Raw genomic sequence first — 17084 nt, 5'->3', positions numbered from 1 at the left:
AGGCACAACTCACCTTCTGTTGCATGTACATCGAGGCATTGACAACGTCGGAAACATTGCTGCTGGCCACGGCCACCGAAATGGAGGATGTTGCAACACCGTTGCCACCTCCACCACCACTGGCCCCGCAGCCAGTTGAATATTCTGTGGTCAATCCTCCGGCAGATCCTGGCGCTCCAGCCGCACCAGCTGTGTTGTTATTGTTGTTGCTGGCAGATCCTGCGGCCTCGCCATTAACACCACCGCTGCCCGTTTTCAATTGGGTCACTGGATCAGCAGCTTGTTTTGCAGCCGCCGCTGCCACAGCCATGGACAAACTGTCGGCAGCTGTGGGTGGTGCTGCTCCGCCGGCCACCTGTTGTTGTTGCTGCTGCTGTTGCTGGGCCTGCTGCTGTTGCTGTTGTTGTTGCTGCTGCTGCTGCTGTGCCTGCTGCTGTTGGGCGGCAGCTGCTGCTGCAACTGCCGCTGCTGCAGGATTTGCTGCGGCGGCATAGCCGGCCGGAGCGCCCGGAAAAGGCGCCACGCCCGCCTGCACCATGTGCTGCATTTCCAAAAGAGAAAAAAAGGAAAGAAAGAACGGGGAAAGAGAAGCAGAGAGAGAGAGAGAGATGGGTTTATGGATTAGTAATGGTCGTAAAAGTGTAAGTACCCCCCAATTCTACACTTCGAGAAATTTACCTTAGAAATGTGGTAAATCTTAGAGGTTTAAATTCACTTAGCTATTTTGTTAGCCAGGAAAAATCTACTTTAAAAGCTTCAAAATTTCAATTTAATATATAATTTGCATCCTAAAATGTTTAAAATTTGTTAAAAAGTAGTAAAGCCTTACATTATTTTACTATAAATTTCATTTTTTACACTAAGTAAGCTCATTAAAACCTAAAAATCGAGTTGCCAATATAAAAACTTTACTCCTTTTAAAAGTAGCAACCCAAATACTTGTACAAAATTTGCCAGGGCACATTTAAAATGAACATTATGAATATTAGTTTTTCACCAGAAGACACTTTTCATGCTCCTTAGTCTTACCTCTACCCTTCGTGCAAAACATTTTCCTATTTGTGTGTGTATGTGTGTGTATATGACTGGCTGGATGTGCCGTAAAAGTGCAAAATTAAATCCAGGTAGTTTATTTTGCAGGTGGTAACCCCATCGGGAGCCCGGACCAAAGAGCTTCCGTATTAAGCTCTTGGTTAGACAAAGGACACAGGCACAGGCAGACACACACACACACAGAGAGACATACAGTCAGGCGGCTGGTCGAGGCAGGCAGAAAGGCTAGGATTTGGTTGGGTTTTTAGGGGGGATAACAAAATGCGCTTTAAATTGTGAGTTTTATTTGTATAAATTTTTTGCCATTATTTGGCTTGTCTCGCCCGGATTTCCAACCCAAACCTCTGTCAGCAGCTATGAAATATGCAAAATTTGCAGCTTATTGTTGGTTGTTGGCTAAATTCATATATATATATACACACACACACACACATAGGGGGAACAACAACAACGTTAAGGCAAAAGGAAACTTTTTTGGGAAATATAAAATGTTTTTTTTTTTTGGGTGCCAAAATGGAAAGAACCCAAGCTTAACGTGTGAGTGGCATTTTAATATGTTTTTGGCTAGGGAAAATTGTTCCCTCTGCTTCCAGCTGCTTACATGAAATGGTTATTAATTTTGCGATTTAATGCAAATGTCAGAGAAATGCATTAGTAAGTAAGATGGCTTGAGTTCTAAATATATAGTACTTTGGGCTCTTCAATTAGGAAAAAACATTTCATGTTCAACATGACATTTTGTGTTACGAAAACATACTGAATAATATGCTGCGCCGGCCGTAGTTTAAGTTCGTTTAATTAGTGTAGTTTAAAAATAACCAAAAACGATTTTAAATACCTAGACGTTAAACTATTTCATCCGATGGACACAGTTCATCTATCTTGGCAAGCAGGCCATAAACCAGCTATTTCAACGCGCTGAAATATATACGAATATATATATATATATCTGTTTGTATATATCAATGCCTCTATGGGTATATTTTTATTTTATTTTTATTTATATTGCTTTTGGCACAGGCCATCAAATTGCAGTCGTCATATTTGTGGTGCGCTCTGTGTTTTGGCTTCTTGGCGATTTGCGCTTTGAAAAATTAGCTTGTTAATTAAATGCAAGCCACAAATGACAAGTCGGTGAGGTGCAAGAAGTATCTCTGCCCTAGGATATTCCCCTGTACGGCCCCTCTTCCACCCTCACACCACCATCACACATTTTGTGACATAATCCGCAGTGTAAATTGGTGCTCATGTTGCTCATCCGCCACGTTGGCCACCAACCCATGATATATGCGCACTCTCACATACATATACTCACCTAACACATACAACAAAACACACAGCGTGCAAAAAGAAAAAAAAAATAGAGAAAAAACTTGTCATGTTAAATTTACATAAAATTTGTATGAAAATTCATTCTGTTGTGCCAATGAAAATGTTTTCCCCCTACTTTGCCGACAGCTGCTGACGCAGGGAATGTGCCGGGACTTGCACTTGAGAATCCCAACCATCTTCTCTTAATGAGTCTGCGTATGTGTCTGGGGCCTCGGCCTGAAGTTTTCCTTTTCAAAATGAAAACTTCTTCTTCGCTCTTAAACAACTCCCCAATAAGTTTCATAATTTTCTGTCAACCATTTCCAAAGGGGGGCGGGGTCACTAAAGGCGGCACTTCAAGCAAATACTTCGCTGCATTCGCAAATATTTTTCATTTAATTGCTCTTGAACAGAGGACCGCTGGCCCAGGACTTTCATTCCTTTTATATATATCTTTTTTTTTTTTCGGGGCCATATTTACATGGCAAATATTTCGTTCGGCACTGCGGCCCTGGCAATTTGCATTTGTAGTTACTCTGCAGAATATATAAAAAAAAAAAAGAAAAGAAAATGTTAAAAAACAACAAGAGGCAGCTGGCACTGTTTTATTGACTGGGGCCAGCGCCAACTGCCATCGCTTTTTGTTTACATTCGCGCCACTGTTGTTTTTGGAGAATTTTCAACAAAACACTTTACGTTTCCATTTTGCAACAATTTCGCTTGCTGCGCGCTTTCAAGTGTTTGCTTTCAAGCGTTTTGTCTACCGCCGATTTTTTGGCATTTCAATGCAACAAAAAATCAAAATATTAGAGCAATTTTCCATTCTCATTAAATATATTGCATTTTGGCAGCACACGCTGCGTATGCGTTACGTTTAAGTGTGTCACAAATTCCACAGCTGGTGATTGATGGGCGCCGCAAAAACTACTATATATACCCCCCGAAAAAAACATAAATAATGAAAGAAAAATGCGTTCAAATATGTGCGGGAGGGGGGACAGCCTGAAAAAATCACGCTGGGAAATGCATTTCAGAAGAAAAACTGGAAAAGTGAGTGAAATATAATTACACTGGGGAGCAGGCAAGTTTGACACTTTGATGGGGGGACTATATAAAATAAAAAATCATAAAAATTTCTTTTCATTTATAGTTTTTTAAGTATTTTATGAAAGGTAACTGATAAAATTGCAAGAACCATTAAGAAATTAGTCTTTATCTAAGGTCTTATATTTATTTTTAAGAGGAAACTGTCTTTTCCTTTCTTTTAAGATCACATTTTGGACATTTTGGTTTGGTTTTAAAACCAATTTCTGTTCTGCAAACATTTTCCGTTTTAAATTTTACAAAAATTAATGTCAAAACTTAACATTACATTGAGAAATCGGCTTTTAAAATCTTAACAAAAATTTATTGGTACATAAAAACGCCATCACTTTGATCTTCTGCTTTCCGCTTTCTGCACTTGTATTCGCCTTCCAAGTAAAACAAAAATAACCAAGAAAAACATTTGAGCTTGTATTTTCGTTGAATAATGTTATCTTAAATTGAACCAAAATATTTAGACAGAAACTAAACAAACCCGAAAGGCTGCCACACTTGTCAGAAGTCAAACCAAATTATATATAAAAAAAAAAAATATGTGTGCGGTTTCAGTCGCATTACATCAACGGAATATTAATAAACCGTGACGTGAATGGTGAGTGAAATTTTTTCCTCAGCCTTTGACTGTGTCAAAAAAGTCTTCTTTTTTTTGTTTTGGCCGAACGTGTGCGTCCGTTTCGATTAGCATTACCATTACCCATGATATATATATACATATATATGAACGGGTATACGATTATATACCCATAACGTATTCCTATGCCAACTCCCAAGTTTGAACCTGACATAGTCAGAAGGCATTTGACCAATTGCTCAATCGCTGACGCAATTCAGCCGATCGAAGCGCCAATTTTGGTCTACGATGCAATGGCAAAATTTGGGGCGACGCTCGTTAAAAAGCCGGGCCAACTCGGTTGCTCATGCCGTGAATGCCAATTAAACAAAAAAAAAAGCAGAAAAAAAACGAAACAAAAAACACTGCCAATTGAAACTGAAAATTTGCCTAACACGCGCCAACCGATTGTTTGAATTAAAGTTGCGCCTTTATTTAAGTTTTCATTTGAACATTTTTTGTTGATTGCTCAATGGGCGGGATAGCTTTGCAAGTGGGTCGATGCAGGTCACGTCGGCGGCTGCACAGATTTTCAATTGGAAAGGAAAGTATTATATCGATGTCATGGCAATATGTCACTGCCCATTTTCGGTAGAGATCTGATCTGATCCGGTCAAGTTAAAAACTTGGCCTGGTCGAAGGTCGTCACATCACCATAATTGTCACGGAAAGCAAATGCAGAACGTGCCAAATCAATTTACATGGCAATTGCAAATCGACAGAGAGCCAGCCAAGGATATTAAACTAGAGAGGCACTGTAATGCAATAAGCCCCCAGCTTGCTTGTCTATAATTAAGGCTCAGCCACACGTTGCTAGTCAAGGATAAAATTACCATTTGAGAGTACCATTATTCAAATATCTTCCCAACAACATTTTCATTTGGTAAACTGTTACATTTATTGATTCAATTATTTTGATCAAATTTCTAAGCTCTCTGCTGCCAGAATTCTACGTGTTTTCATGGTAATATGAGAAAATCGGTTTCGGCACATTTTAGGCATCAATTTCCTTTTGGGCTTTATGAGATTTTTCAAAATTTCGATGGCTTATGGTTTATTTTGCTGATGAATATCAGTTAAGTTAGTCAATGAGCAGAAAATCTTCTCCAAATATCCAAAACCCAAAGAAACCTTTGTGCCTTTCACCGAAAAATATGCAAAAACAAACTCAAAACCCAGTTTAACCAGCCGTGAAAAATCACTTTTGGTTATGGCCACCTTTAAGCCAACAATCCAAAATTGCTCGACCATTTTTCACCATTAACCTTAAAGTTACGAAACGCATGGTAAGGGAACTTTATGAATGAAATTACGGCCTCAGCAGGCCAAATAGAGGCAGAGAGAGAGAGAGGGGGAGAGCACTGGGCAATAACTGACCAGGTTAGCAGTGGAAAAGTGCCACTGCAAAACGGTAAACCTAAAACGTCAAATGCAGGTGCCTACAGCAGCAATATCCACAACAACGGCAAAACGTTTGGCAACGGAAAACGGCAAAAACCCAACCAGAAACTGCAGGGAAAAAAAGCGAGAAGAATAGATGGCCATAGGCAAGCTTGGCTAAGCCATAAAACCGGTTGGCTGAAAAATCGGGATATATGTAGAAGGGGAAAACAAGGGGACGACCTGACGACGCGACTGCCCGCGCATCTGCAAAAACCAAAAGCGAAACTTGAACTGCAGCCCGGCATTTAAATGCGGTTTCTGTTACCTCGTGCAGAGTTTTTTTTTTTTTTTAATATAAAAAATAAGATTTTTTGCTGCTGCTTTCTTGGGTGCCACTTTAGTGTGTCACTGGGCTGCCCACATAGCAGCAGTTTCCATAGTTGTTAATGGCAGCCTGAAGAAGCTGAAGATGCATCATGGCTGCATGTCGGTTGATGCTGATGATGATGATGCAGCGCTGAGGACTGGTTTGCCATTTAAATGGAATTTATGCTGCCTTACCCAAAGTCGAAACTCCGACTCCGAGTCTGTCATCAATTGCCTTGCAGCTTTGCCAAATGAAGCATGAAGCTAGTGAATGGGAAAAAGTAGCACACACCCACACATGCACTGGGAAAAATGGCAATAAAATTGTAACTATGGCTCAGCAATCCTAAAAATGTTAAGTAATCCGCCATGTAAGGAGGAAAAGATAATAGATATTTCAGGAATCTAAGGCATTATTTAAATATATAAATCAAAGACAGTTTTTTAAGTTCGCAAAATGATTTTATACTTTTTTTTATATCCAAAAAATCCAAGTGTATCCCCGAAAAATAGCTCCCACCCCCCTTTAAGTGGCGAAGGCGATCAACTAAGCCTTAATGCCAATGGAAACGTGAGAATGTCGCCGCCTTCGAGAGTTGAAGATGCACTTTTGGGTTCGCTTCTTATTCGAAAGATTTTTATCGCCAAATTTCGATGGGATTTTCCTTTTGTCGCATTTAGCTGGAAGGGCCAATGAAAACCAACGTGAAAAACTAACAAAACGTGAGCGGAAAATTAAATAATTGAAAAGCTACTGTGTGTGTGCGTTGAGCTGAACTGAGCAGGTGGGGATGAAAGAAAGTTTAAGCGAAAGGTCGATAGATAAATGCATTGTGATTATTCACTGGCTTAGCAAATGAAAACGAAATTGGCCATTGACCACTCGACGCTGTCTACCCTTCGTACATAGTCGAGGTATTAAATCAGCTTCGAAGAAAAAACCTCTCTCGCCAGTAGCAGAAAAATCAATAAAAATAAATGAAGACAAATATTCCAAAAAAAAAACAAAAAAGAAAACAGAAAAATAAAACAAAAACGCAGAAATCTTCACGTTCGCTCAGCTTGTCAATAAACAAGGCAAAATGTGAGTGAGGAGAAAAAAAAAACTCGCACAAATACCAAATAAATTTTTATTTAAGAGCAAATGTTTGGCTATGCAAACGGCGTGCCACCAACGGACAGACAGCAAGACTTGAATTATGGCAGCCGAACGATGCGTTGACAAGACCAAAGAAAATATAAAAAAAAGAGCAAAGAAATTAAAGGCCCTGTCAATTGGCGCAACATCAAAAAAACATCACTGAAAAAATAGAAAAAAGCATAAAAACCAAGATAAACTTTACTTTTATTTGGCCCAAGCAGATATATTTTTGATGTGGCTTCTTTCATGGGCTAACAGGCATCATGAAAGCGTATCCAAAAGGGCTGCAGCAGCAAGGCAATCGCATTTGAAATGATGCGAGACCCATGCTAAGTACGTGTCCCCATAAAAATTATTAAAAAAAAAAACAGAAATCATCTTGTTTGATGTTTTCGTTCGATTGCACTTGCAGAGATTTCTCTTTTCTTAATTGGCTAACGATTATCGAGTGGCCAAATTCCATTTTGGCTTTGACATCGTTAACGGAATGATGAAGTACCAAACTGAAATCGCCAATCGAACGAAGAGCGCAATCAAGCTAGAAATATCACATTACATTGGCACATTGACTCCTAGGTTTATATATATATATCTCTTAGGGAGTGCACTGAGAAAGAAAGATGTTCGAAAGTTATTTGGGCTTTCTAATAAGGTTGGAAGAAAAGAAGTTCTGATACATAAATATGTATATCTTCGATAGGGGAAATCCACTTCCCTCATTTATTGATCTCTTTAGTCATTATTACCTTCACGATACCTAACTTTTTTTCTCCCTGTGCAAGCAGAAGTCGAGAGTTCACTTGTCTCTATTGAATTACCCCCGAAAAAGCTAGACGGCAATTGAGCAGCATTTTCGCTGTGATTTCGCAACAAATAAACGACTCTCATGATTGCAGCGATTGCAGTGAAATTGAGACGATGTCCGTTGTTGTTGCTGTCATTGATTGATTCCCCCGCTTAGCCATTAAATGCAATCAAACTAACAATATTTGTCCTCTGGACACGCCCTACACACACCCCCCGCCAAATAAATCAGGGAATCCTTAATCAATGATTAATAACTTTTCTATAGAAACCTTTAAGGCCCTAAAGCTTTTTATAGGAAAACTCCAAGAAAACAAAAAATAATCCCCCAGACGCGCTTATTAAATTGCCTATCAAAACAAGGCCCAAACAAACAAAGCGAAACAAAAACCGTACAGAACGGAACAGAATGTAGGCAAATAAACAACTAGTAGAAGCGGAAGGAAGTAACGGCTGAAAAACAAAAGCTTACTTCCGGCCACCCACCCATTGGCCCCCAAAACCAACACAAAAACCTTTAAGTTTATGAAATATAAATGAGCTTTGTGCGCATTCAAACAGTAAGAAATCCAAAATTACACGCAATTTATGGATGTAGCAGGTGCAGGAAGTGGGCGTGGTCGTTGGCCATTAAGTTCGCTTTAAAGAGCACGCGACAAAATAGCGATACACTTGAGGAAAATGAAAATTAATGTATTTTTGGTTTATTAATAAACCAAATTGATAAATTTTTGATTTACAAATTTATCAAAGGAATTTTCAAGAGATTTGAAATCACTTATAAAACTGTTTAAAAGTATACTACGATTTATTTTCAGCATAGAAATTAACCCAATAAGTAGTCCTTAGCCTCTATTTTATTAATATTTTTCTCTCTGTACTAAAAGGGTTATGAGGTTGTGGGCGTTGTACGGCAATTACCGTTAAGCGGATTGTAGTTTACGCTCTCTCTCTCCCTCTCTCTCTCTTTCTGTATAGCCATATACACACACACACACACACACAGCATATACTAAGCTAGAACTAAATGTGCATTCTTATAGTACGTTTTCATTTTCATTTCCCATTTCCCGACGACAGGCGTTATTGTTATGACCCACTGGCATTGCCACCTGTCTCGCTCTGCGCATTTTCACACTTGTAAATCAATTAATTTTACAGCTTATTGTTGTTGCTTTTCCTGCCACTGCTACAGTAGTTCTGGGCAATGGTCATTTGGCCATACTATATGTATACTACAACTGCTGCCACCACCTGCTGGTTGGTCATTTAGCCTAAGCGCCAGCTAAGCTCAAAATGCTCAACTGGCCAAGGATTGCGAAGCCTCTGCAATGCCCCTCCCTCAACTGAAAAACCCTAGGGTTTGCATGTGTGCGCGTGTGTATATGGGAAATTTTGTTTCCCCTTTTTTGTTGTTTTTGAAAGCAAATTGTTGGCTGTAAATGTTGTTGTTAGCTGTTGGCTGTTATTGTAGTTGTTGGCTGTTGACTGGATTTTCTGATTTGCTTGAGCGGCGACCGTTGAAATGTAATTAATACGTGGCCCACAACTTGGGCAACATTCGGGGTCAATTGTGTGTAAAGGAGCTGTTCTGCAATGCGGTAGCCGAATGGTGATTATTATGGCTCTATAGGCAAGAAAGGGTTAAGAAGCCTGAGGGAATTAAACTGGGATTAATTTTGGGAAATAAACTGGTAAGGATTTTGCCTTTCTGGGTTTGTGAGAACATTTTTATGAAGGAATTAAATCTACAGAAATGTTTAGTTTTGATTTTCTTTAACAGGGTAGGCTTTTTATACCCCGTTTTGTATTTTGGTTGTACAGAAAGTCAGAAGGTTTCTCAGAACAGGGGTGTAAATATCAGTTTTTATCTTGTTTTTATCTTAACCAAATTTTAAGTGAATGTCTAAAAGGAATACAGTTTTTTTTAACAAATTTTAACAAAAATCCTAAATTTTCCTCAACATGTCTAAAAATTCTTTGGAAATTTCACCGAATGGAACATTAACCTTCACCAAAATCAACAATAAACAAGAAATCGTCATAAGAAATGTTTCCCAAGAGAAGGTAACCTACAAGGTAAATAATACAGTCATTTAACCATAATTTTAAATCAAAATCTAGAATCTTTTTACTGATTTAAGTTTCCCCATTTCCATCAGCTGCAAAGCACAGTGTTTGGCAAGTTTAAAATGCGACCCCGTTGGGGAATTCTGAAGCCCAACGAGCACTCTCATGTCCTCATAACGATGTGCAAGGATGTTGAGCTCTCGAAAAAGGGCAGGGATAAGATTGTGGTGGTCTGTATGCTTTCGCCCATCAATGCTGTGGACTTCGACATGACCTCCGCCTTCTGGCGGCACAATATCTGCTACGATCCGGATATCGAGAAGCACCAGCTCACCTGCCATCAAATGGATGGGGCTGGCGAGGGCGGTGACGACGACGTTAGCGATAAGGGTGCAGAGTCGGACAATCTAAGGATTCACAGGGGCCAAACATCATGGTCATCACCATCATCTTTCAGTAGTCTTCGCACACCAACCAAGTACTGGCGGTAGTTTTCGACTGGGCGTTTAGTGTTTTATCCCCTTCATACTGGAGTGTCAATTATCCCGCCCGACTATTTTCCAGCCCTAATGGCTGCAATGACTAAGTAATTGGTTAGCACAGCATCATCACTATGCCTTGTCCTTTCGTGAGCCGCCTTCCAATGGGTTTGGGCCAACATTGTTGATGATGAGCCTTCATTAAAAACTAAGAGCGTGTCTATCTGGCTGTCTGTGTGTTTGTGTGGGGTTTATCAAGTGGCTCCAAGGATGCTCAAGCATCCTGGTTACATGAAGTGCGTTTACCTTACCCTGCACAACAACAACAACAACTGTTGGCTGATAAAAAGGCGTAAATTGCTTGCAATTTTTTGTGGGGCGTGGAAATGTGCCTGCTGCCTGCCTACCTTCACTGGCAATTAGGCAAACGTTAACGAAGGCTTTTGAACTTTGGATTTTCCCATCGATTGACATTGTACTGGGTCAACCAGGTTGCCCGGCAATTAACCAAACCGATTCTTGTAATTCGAAGCGTTAAGCAATTAAAGGGTCGAAAAATGTAAAAGGAAGCCATAAAAAGTTGTGGTCTGACTTTTTAATGGCAGCAACGAAATCGTTGGGTTAAAGTTTATGCTGAGTTTAAAGTTTTTTTTTAACTTTAAAACGAAATAAATTTAGTTTTTATTAATTTTTTTTTACAAATAGAAGTTGCCTTAAATCTGGTCAGCCTTTGAGTATCCCAAACAAGTTTTATGCTCAAAAAAAAAAAGAGTGTTTTTTCAAAGAAAATCAGAGCCAACGAGAGATAAAGACATTTGGAAATTCTACCAGCAACAGCATGAAAGGCACTCAGCCAGTAAATTAGGTTCATGTCTCAACTATAGTTTTGACCCAAGTCCAAGAAGGGGCCAAAACAAACATTTCGATGATGATGATGAGGCTATGAGGCGGGTAGGGAGGCGTTGCCAAAAACTGGGCACTTGTTCTGCTCGAGCGCTGTGTTGTTGTGCTTTGAGGGTGGCCAACAGCCCTGAACAATGGAGTAAATCATAGCCATGAAATATGTGCCAAGCGAGAAGGAGACGACGACTATACATACACCTGGACGGACTAGCCAGCTGGCTGGTAATAATAATGAAAATACAAAATAGCCCACAATAGTGGGGGGGGCGGGCGAATATTCATCGCTGGCTGATGCTTCACCTTGTGCAATTGCAGTTTGTTTGCCCGAATTTACGAGCCGACACAAAAAGCAAACGTGACCTACCGGTAGTACAGAAACATACAAATATTTTCCTTTTTGGCCAATAATAAAACACAATGGTAAGTACACACACACACACGCACACACCTACATACTCAAACAAACAACAACAAAAAAATAATAATAATAAAAATGTTATAAAATTGCAGCTCATGCGAGCGATAAAACGCAACTTCCCTTTGACTTTACCTGGAAAATCTCAGTCGTAAACTATACAATGACTTGGCACTGCTTAACCCTTTGGTGACCCACGCGCCTCAAGCGAATCCTTACCAGTTTTTCCCTGCTTTCTGCATGATTTAATGCGTAATTTTCAGGAGTTTGCAAAATTTTTCGGATAATTTATCATTTTTAGGTGGGTTTTTACCAAGGGGAGAACTTTGAGTTGGGATTTCTCCATTTTTTGTTGGCCACAACGACACCTGCCTGTGGCAGTTCCACCTTTCGCCCCCTCCCCTCATAACTTTGAACCACATTACAAATGGCTTTGGATGCATAGAGGCTAGGGAGCAAAAATTTGTGACCACAGCTCCATTGACATTTGAGATTTAGTGGTGAGTGGACAAACCATCGACCATCTCCCATCTCCCATCGCCCATAGCCGAGCCTTAATTAAAATTTCCCCATTGAAATGCGGCTGAAGAATAATAAGCTGCTGGCCCAGCCTTGGTTGATAAATGTCCTGGGGATTTCCCCTAGGACTTTCACAGGTCTTTTCCAAGCCCCGCCAGCCCGAACATTTTATGGAAATTGTTTTTAGTTAAAGTGTACGGAGCTAGAATTTATTTGCATGGAAACAGCGCTCCCAGAAGTGGGAAGTAAATTTTCGGTGAAAATTACATAAAACTTTTGGGATTAGAACTACGAAGTTCTTTTTTCTTTTTTGTTATTATCTACCTCCCATTGAACTTTTGTTATGGTAAAAAGTGCAGTTTAGACAGGGATTTGGTTTACGGTCTAACTAAATAAATGAAGTGGAAAGTTTTGGGGCAAAGCCTTTAAACAAATTCATCAAATAAAAGAAACACGAGTACGTTTCCCTCGAGTTACAGGCAGTTTTTCACTATAGAAAAAAGGTATAGCTAAAAGTTTAGTTTATTAGTTCCTAGTCAGTTAATTATCTTGGGGTTCATGTTGATTCTCTTTTCACATCGCACAACCCAGCAACTTGCCAGCTTTTAGATAGAATTTTATGCTCATGTGGAAATTCTTTTCTTAATTAAAAATTATGAAACTTTTGTCATGCTTCGCCTGATCCAATTTGATTGGAATTCAATATGCTTTAGGAGCAAGCTGCTTGTGAGTCCATCATTTCCCCCACCCACCCACATGAAACTATCTTCTTCCTTAAAAAGCAATTAAAAATGTAATGCATATCCTGCCCTTTGAATTAATTTTTCTCCCCCCTCAAACACGAACTAACAAGAGCATTCTTGGTTCATAACTTGTGCCTTGTGGCTTTTCCTCATTCTGATCCAAAACATTATGTATGCAATGGCAAATATTTTGGGAATTTGCGATATGAAAGCCAGCACTGGCAAAATATGCAATTGAAGTTGGCAAGAGTAGGGCCAAAACGGAGTCGATTTTAATTATCATTTGCATACGGGAAGTACTTGGCCTACGAAACCCTTTGACCCTCATGAAACTACGGTGTGGCTGTGCCAAAACTGCTGGGTAATCGTAACCAATTCAGCAAGGATTTATCGAGATGAGCAGGAAAAAGCACTGAGCGGAAATATCAGAAATTGTAGCTGAAGAAAAAATCACAGAAGAAGCTTGTTTTACGGGAAGATAAATCAGAAAGTTTTCCTCTGAATATTTTATCGGTGATATTTCTAAGAGAGGTAAACTTTTTAGTTCCTGACTATACTTAGTTACCATTCTAAGAACTTAATTCCCTTTTCGAACGTCCATAAATCAAGCCAAACTACAATCCTAATTCGCGTTATCAAGTTCCTCCGTATACAGACTCCAATTAGTGGATGTTAGCTTGTTTCGCTGCCCTGGGATTTGATTGATTCGCAGGTGCAGGGCATCATAGTACAGTCTCTCCCCTCGACATCTTGTAATTTGTCGTCTCATCTGGCAGTGTTTCTTCTGCTTCTCAGGGGGTTTTCCATTCCATTTATCCCCCGACTTTGCCCTCTACCCATAACTCACACACTTTGAAATGCAACACATGGCGGCAAGACTGCAGAGATTTTCCTCTTTTGCACCGTATTTTCCCCCGTTTTTTTTGTGATTTTTCTTCTCTTTTTTTTTTTTTTGTAAGTTCTTTGGCTCTTAGAGTTTCTCCACTTTGCTACAATATCCTTTTCTGCTGTCTGCTATTTTTATCCCCGAGCACCGAGTTTCTCTGAGTTCTCTGGGGTTCGTTCGCATTATCACCCAAGAGTTGGGGGATTCCGAGTGCCGAGTACCAAGAGATATGTAGAGACAGAGAAAGAGAGAGAGCGAGCTGTGGATTTGTCGAAATTGTGTGTGGAGTGTTCTCGTCCATCTCGTGCACCAGCTCCCGGCTGGCTACGGCTACCTCTTTAATAAAGTTTCCTCAGCCTTTCCATTGCCAGCCCCTAGCCCCTATGCCCCGATTTGACGTCTGTTTATTTTCCTTTTTTTTTTTTCTGCCTTTCTGCTGCTGTTGAAGCGGACAACCCCATGCTGCGTTTTTGACGGTCTGCAGTGTACAGTTGAAAAAATTGACGATGTAATAGGGAAGTTCTAAGATTTTCGAGGCTTAGAAACCTAATTTGAACTGTAGTTTGGGTAGTTTAAGGTATTTCAAAATATTTTCTTATACTTTTTTGACTTTCTTTAAGTTTATAGAACCTTAAAGCTGCTTTCATTGATCTCTGTATTTAATAATATTTTTAAAATCAAAAGCTGCTAAAACTCCCAAAACTCTGACTTCTACAAGAAGTAAAATCTTTTAAATTATCATAAAAATATACAAAAAAAACATAAATCCCAGTGTAGATATTTCATCCCCACAGCCTTATGGTTAAACAGAAGCAAAAACATCAGCCTATTCCAGATCCCTTGGCAGGCCTGAAAGTCGGAGGCCAAAGGCATCTAAAATTAGACTCCAGACGTTGTCGATATGGCAGCAGTTTGCTCATTAGGCGACCAATGGCAATGGCAATCGTGCCACATGTACAGCATTTTAATTTCTAGAATTAAGGCGTAGTTCGAGTAAATGAATGAGGCAAAACAGCCAGCCACCCTTCTCCCTCTCCCTTTGCAGTAGTTTCTACCTTTCCAGCTAGCTATTTCCGCATAACAGGATGTTGAACCCTAGTTTGGCCGTACTTTAGTAAATTACTATTATTAAAAACCGCTTAAAGCAGTCGAGTAAGAAAGTAATCAAAGATTCATCGATAGCATTTAAATGGTTCTACTTAACTAGAGGTTAGTTATGTTTTCACTTGATTTCCCAATAATTGTTTATGTTGTTAACATACCTGAAAGAAATAGAGAAAAAATACTAATTAGTTATTTATATTTTCTTAAATATTAAACTAATATTTTCACTTCACTGGCAGATTTATTTAATTTACCCTGCAGTCTAGTAGCTTTTTGTCAAGCCTAAAATTAGTTTAGTATTTCAAATAGTCACAGCCGAATAATATTTTGATAATGATAGCTTAATTCAGATCCGCTTGATCCGCTTTACTTCCACCAAATTACTATAGATTAATGGGGAACAAATATATTTTCATGGAAATTTATTTTCCAAATGAAATGCACGCCCGGGGCGATGCTAGAAATAAAATAAAATAATATTCTACGCCCCAGAACATTCGCATAAATCCGCTTATTTTCACATGAATTGAGTTCAAAAAGTCAAAAGCAAATATAAAATTCAACCCGAAACACATTTGCACTTTGGCGCAGATTTGCTGCGTGACAGAAATGCAAATCGAAAACAGAAATAAAAAATGAATAAATTATTTATAAATATATTTATATATAAATTTAAATGTGCGTAAATTGTTTGGAATTCCCCTGCCAAAAGCAGATTTCGGGGGGTGCTTGTGTTCCCGGCATTGTCTGCAGTCTATAAAGTCGAAAACATTTTGGAAATTTGTAAACAAATGGTTTTTGTGGGGGGGTTATGGAAAATGTTTCAATTACAAAATTCAAAATAATGAAAAACCAGAGAGAGGTATAGTAGGGAAAGAGAAACATTTCCGCCAACGACACTCGTTCCCATTTTTGTTTTTTGTATATTTTTTTTTATATTCATCTCTCTACGAATGAGAGGGCTGAGCTCTCGGGTCTGGCCGTTTAATCAGTTTAAATTGACACTGGGGGTCAAATTCATTAAGATAGAATTCCTTTTTGTTTTTGTTTAGCTGCTGGGCGTTGGCTTCATGCGACAACGAGACAAACGTTGACATACAGCGTTGAGGAATTTTTCAAAAATCATAAATTTCATACCCAGCTGCAGGCATTTTCCATTAGCATTCCCGAGCTGGCGGCTACTACGCAACACTTACACCTCGGCCATGTAATAATAGCTTTCCCGGAAATCGCTTGAAGCGTCTAAAGAACTTGTAAAAAACGTAAAAATTAAATTCAAGGCAAAATACCTTATAGATATCGCTAAAAATAGCTGCAAAATAACAAACGAAGTCAGGAGGGGGGCGGGGTGAGGTCTTTCTGCAGGATATGCGTGACTAGCATTGAAATTAAACAAAATATTTTAGCGCTCAGTGTCAAATGAGGCGAGAGACAGTAGGAATATGGTTGGAGAATTTAGGGGAGGAGCCTCAGCGCATAGACACTGTCGACGTGGCAACCTATGAAGAGGCTTCTTTTCGAGCGAACAAAAAAAAAATACAAATACATAAATAAACGTAATGGCTTTTTACAACAATAACAAGAGCTATAAATCTTACTTAAATGGGAGTTAGGCTTGTGGAATACCCTGTGACCTGAGCAGAAAAATATTAAAAAGTAAAAAATTTTACTTAGGTTTTGTTAGTTTAAGTTGCCATAAAAAGCATTTCGGATTGTAAAAATATTATGTAATAAAACTTAAACTGGGATTTTTAGAATAACATCAACAAGTTTAAGAAACTTTTATATAAAATCTTTATCTTTTATTGTTAAAATATCTACAAAAATCAAAAAAGTGAGGATTATTATCCATAAAGAAACACATTTTTAATCGGAGTATCAAGACTACAGCTTATAATTGCCTCTATTTGTACCACAATTACAGGGTATTAGCGTAACAAGAATATTACCTTCTCTAGTAGCTACAAATTTATATCCAGCCTAAGCTGACTTGGACGGGGGCGTGGCTATGACAGGCTATGCATTACTTTGATTTCCAGAAAATGCCTTAACCTAACAAAAATCTATGGCTTAAATGGGTGGGTGTCCTGCGTGTGTGTATGTGTTTGGGCGTTGATTAAGTATCCTCTTTGGGTACACATGCGAACACATGTAGAAAAAGTAGAGTAATGCGGGGTGTCAATGGTAAACAAC

The 17084-nt window shown here is 39.1% G+C and overlaps 2 protein-coding genes across 27 annotated transcripts in view; one reads left to right on the top strand and one right to left on the bottom strand.

The window, feature by feature from the left end:
* The window catches only part of LOC108113975 (ecdysone-induced protein 74EF), a 118017-nt gene that overhangs the window by 27197 nt on the left and 73736 nt on the right, over positions 1 to 17084 (bottom strand). For 25 of the 26 annotated variants that reach the window (XR_001772726.1, XR_001772727.1, XM_017224694.2 and 22 more), the window contains one exon: positions 14 to 541. The exons of the other annotated variant lie outside the window; for it this stretch is intronic. Coding sequence is in view for 23 of the 25 variants with exons in the window: in XM_017224694.2 (XP_017080183.1) it covers positions 14 to 541 (528 nt within the window). In the remaining 2 variants the exon portion in view is untranslated. The remainder of the gene's footprint in view (positions 1 to 13; positions 542 to 17084) is intronic. 26 annotated transcript variants of the gene reach the window in all.
* On the top strand, positions 6465 to 10544 carry LOC108113977. The gene is made up of 2 exons (XM_017224718.2): positions 6465 to 9851; positions 9935 to 10544. Exons 1-2 carry the CDS (start codon positions 9738 to 9740, stop codon positions 10331 to 10333), a joined length of 513 nt encoding a protein of 170 aa, XP_017080207.1. The 5' UTR covers positions 6465 to 9737; the 3' UTR covers positions 10334 to 10544.

Source organism: Drosophila eugracilis, unplaced genomic scaffold (genome assembly GCF_018153835.1).
Source record: "Drosophila eugracilis isolate 14026-0451.02 unplaced genomic scaffold, ASM1815383v1 contig_2154, whole genome shotgun sequence".
In the NCBI taxonomy this organism is placed as follows: domain Eukaryota; kingdom Metazoa; phylum Arthropoda; class Insecta; order Diptera; family Drosophilidae; genus Drosophila; species Drosophila eugracilis.
The sequence above is the reverse complement of the archived record's forward strand: the minus strand, read 5'-3'. Positions and strand labels throughout refer to the sequence as shown.